The 2,375-nt window shown below is 38.9% G+C and overlaps 1 protein-coding gene across 1 annotated transcript in view; it reads right to left on the reverse strand.

Moving 5' to 3' along the window:
• SPEF2 (sperm flagellar 2) overlaps window positions 1–2,375 on the reverse strand; it is a 331,758-nt gene that overhangs the window by 306,779 nt on the left and 22,604 nt on the right. The window contains exon 6 of the mRNA XM_006902126.1: window positions 2,187–2,373. Within this exon, the coding sequence (XP_006902188.1) occupies window positions 2,187–2,373 (187 nt within the window). The remainder of the gene's footprint in view (window positions 1–2,186; window positions 2,374–2,375) is intronic.

The following is a 2,375-nucleotide window of genomic DNA, read 5'->3' on the forward strand; positions in this document are numbered from 1 at the left end:
AGTACGATTGGCACAGGACAGAGCGGAGTTTAGGGCTGTTGTACATAGGGTCGCTATGAGTCGCAAGCGACTAGACAGCACATAACAACAACAACAACACAACCTCACTTTTAGCAAGCAAGAATGTGTCATCTGCATACCAAACGTTATTGGTAAACCTTTCTCCAATCCTGATATCCCCTTCTTCTTCGTAGAGTCCATCATCTTGAATAATTTGCTCAATACACAGACTAAACTGGTATAGAGAAAGGATACAACCTGAGCATGCCTTTTTCATTTTAATTCATATAGTGTTTCCTTGCTCTGTTCAGGTAAGATTCAGTAAATATTTACTTAGTGGAACCCCCAATTCTCAAACTGCTGCTCTTATCAGAATCACCTAGATAGCCTGTTAACATGGATGGCCAAGTCCCAATCCAGTCGGCCTGATAGGGAGGGGCAATCAGTCATTTGCATTTAAATATTTCCATGATGCTGACATTGCTGGTCTAGGAACTACCACATGACAACTACAAGTGTAGCCTTGGAAGCTTAGTGATAAGGAATTGCGCTACCAATGCAAAGGTACGCAGTTCAAATCAACCAGTTACTCCACAGGAGGAAGATAGGCAATCACTCTAGTGTAATTACTGCTTCAGAAAACCCACTGGAGGGTCAGCTATGGTTGGGTTCCTACTCGATGCTACACAACAACAGTGCTGACTATGGGTAGGGAGTCATATTGCCAACTCAAAGGCAGGTGGTCTGAATACACCAGCTACTCTGAGTGATAAAAACGGGCAAATCTCCTCCTGTGTGACTTACAGCTTTTCAAACTACACTAGAGGGTCAGCTAGGCATTGATTCTAACTCTACATCAATGAGGTTTTTTTAGCATACAGCAGTGGGCTTGAGTGTGTCAGAGATGACGAGGGAAACACAGGATACGGCAGGGTTCAGGGAGGCTGTTCATAGTGCCACTCTGAGTTGTACTCCACTCGATGGTATCTAACAACAATAGTGCAAATACAAAACTTGTTTCTTTAGAAGATGGTTGCTTGTCTTTAGTGACTTCTGCTGTGCTAAAGGTCATCTTTCATGGTAAAGAGCTGGACTGCTGAGTTATAGGAAACATTTCTCTCTTTTTTTAAAAAGAAAGTTATTTTCTCCTGGTTAGTACATTCTCAGAGGATGCTGAACCACTAAAGAGTTTCCTTGAATCAGACTTTGAATGTACTGTTTTATAATTTTCAGTATCTTAAAACTAATACATAACACTCTTATCTTGAACCAAAAATGACCTCATATATTAGTGAGGAACATAACTCATGCAATTATATTTTGTATACTATTAGTGTTTTTCCATGTATTCAAAACATTACATGCCTTCAAAATGGGATTGTACTATACAAGTAAGTGCTATTTCCCATGTCTTCTTTAATGAAGCTTAGCAGAATTGCTTAAAATCTGTGTTTTTAAGAACCTGTATAAATTTTAAAAGTTTATTTATCTGGGTCATCAATAAGAAAAAACGAACACATTGAAAGTAAATTGTGTTACTCTCCTAAAAATTTCCTTTTTCTTGACAATAATAATCAAACTCAATCAAATTCATTGCTGCTGAACTGGGTAAGATCACAGCTGACCCTCCAGCAGGTTTTCAGAGGTGATAAAGAATAGCATAGAAGGAAATTTCCCATCACTTTCCCTTGGAGCAGCTGGTGGATGAAAACTGCTGTCTTTGGGTTGACAGCACATCTCCTATCTACTAGATCATTACTGATTTGTCTATTTAAGATCCTTTAGCAAAAAATGTACAAGGAGATATTTCCCCTGAGTGTGTACTTCTTGTGATTATAAAGGATGTGCAACTGACATCTAATTCAGAAAAGTAGATAACTGAATATTAGGAATTGTGTCTGTATGTGTATGTATGTCACATAGAAAGATGTGTAGTCTACTCACATAAGATATGCAACTTTGGAAACTCTTTGGGGTAGACCTACTAAAAGTCAGAATGGACTCAATGGGCTGGGTTTGGTTGTGTGTTTACAAATGTGTTTGTATAAGAACAGACCCAGAATAGTACACAGAGACACACATACTTTCACCTAGGTATTTATGTATGGATGTGAGAGTTTATGTTTAAACACAATACAATTCAAGGTTCCCAGCACTTTTAACTGACCAACACCTAAATAACTTACCTCTTGTGCTTCGTGGGCTATTAGTTGGTCCATTAACAATCTCCGCCGTCTCTTCTCCCTTTGCTCGCGTGCAAGAGCATCTTCTTTAAGCCTCTTCTGAATTTTTTTAATGTACTCATCGTCCGAGTAAGTGTTTAACAAATCAGAAGTCATCTGGCCAGCTGTATCTAAAGAGGTCTTGGATGCACT

This window comes from Elephantulus edwardii, unplaced genomic scaffold (genome assembly GCF_000299155.1).
Source record: "Elephantulus edwardii isolate Elephantulus edwardi_28Jun2011 unplaced genomic scaffold, EleEdw1.0 scaffold00370, whole genome shotgun sequence".
In the NCBI taxonomy this organism is placed as follows: Eukaryota; Metazoa; Chordata; class Mammalia; order Macroscelidea; family Macroscelididae; genus Elephantulus; species Elephantulus edwardii.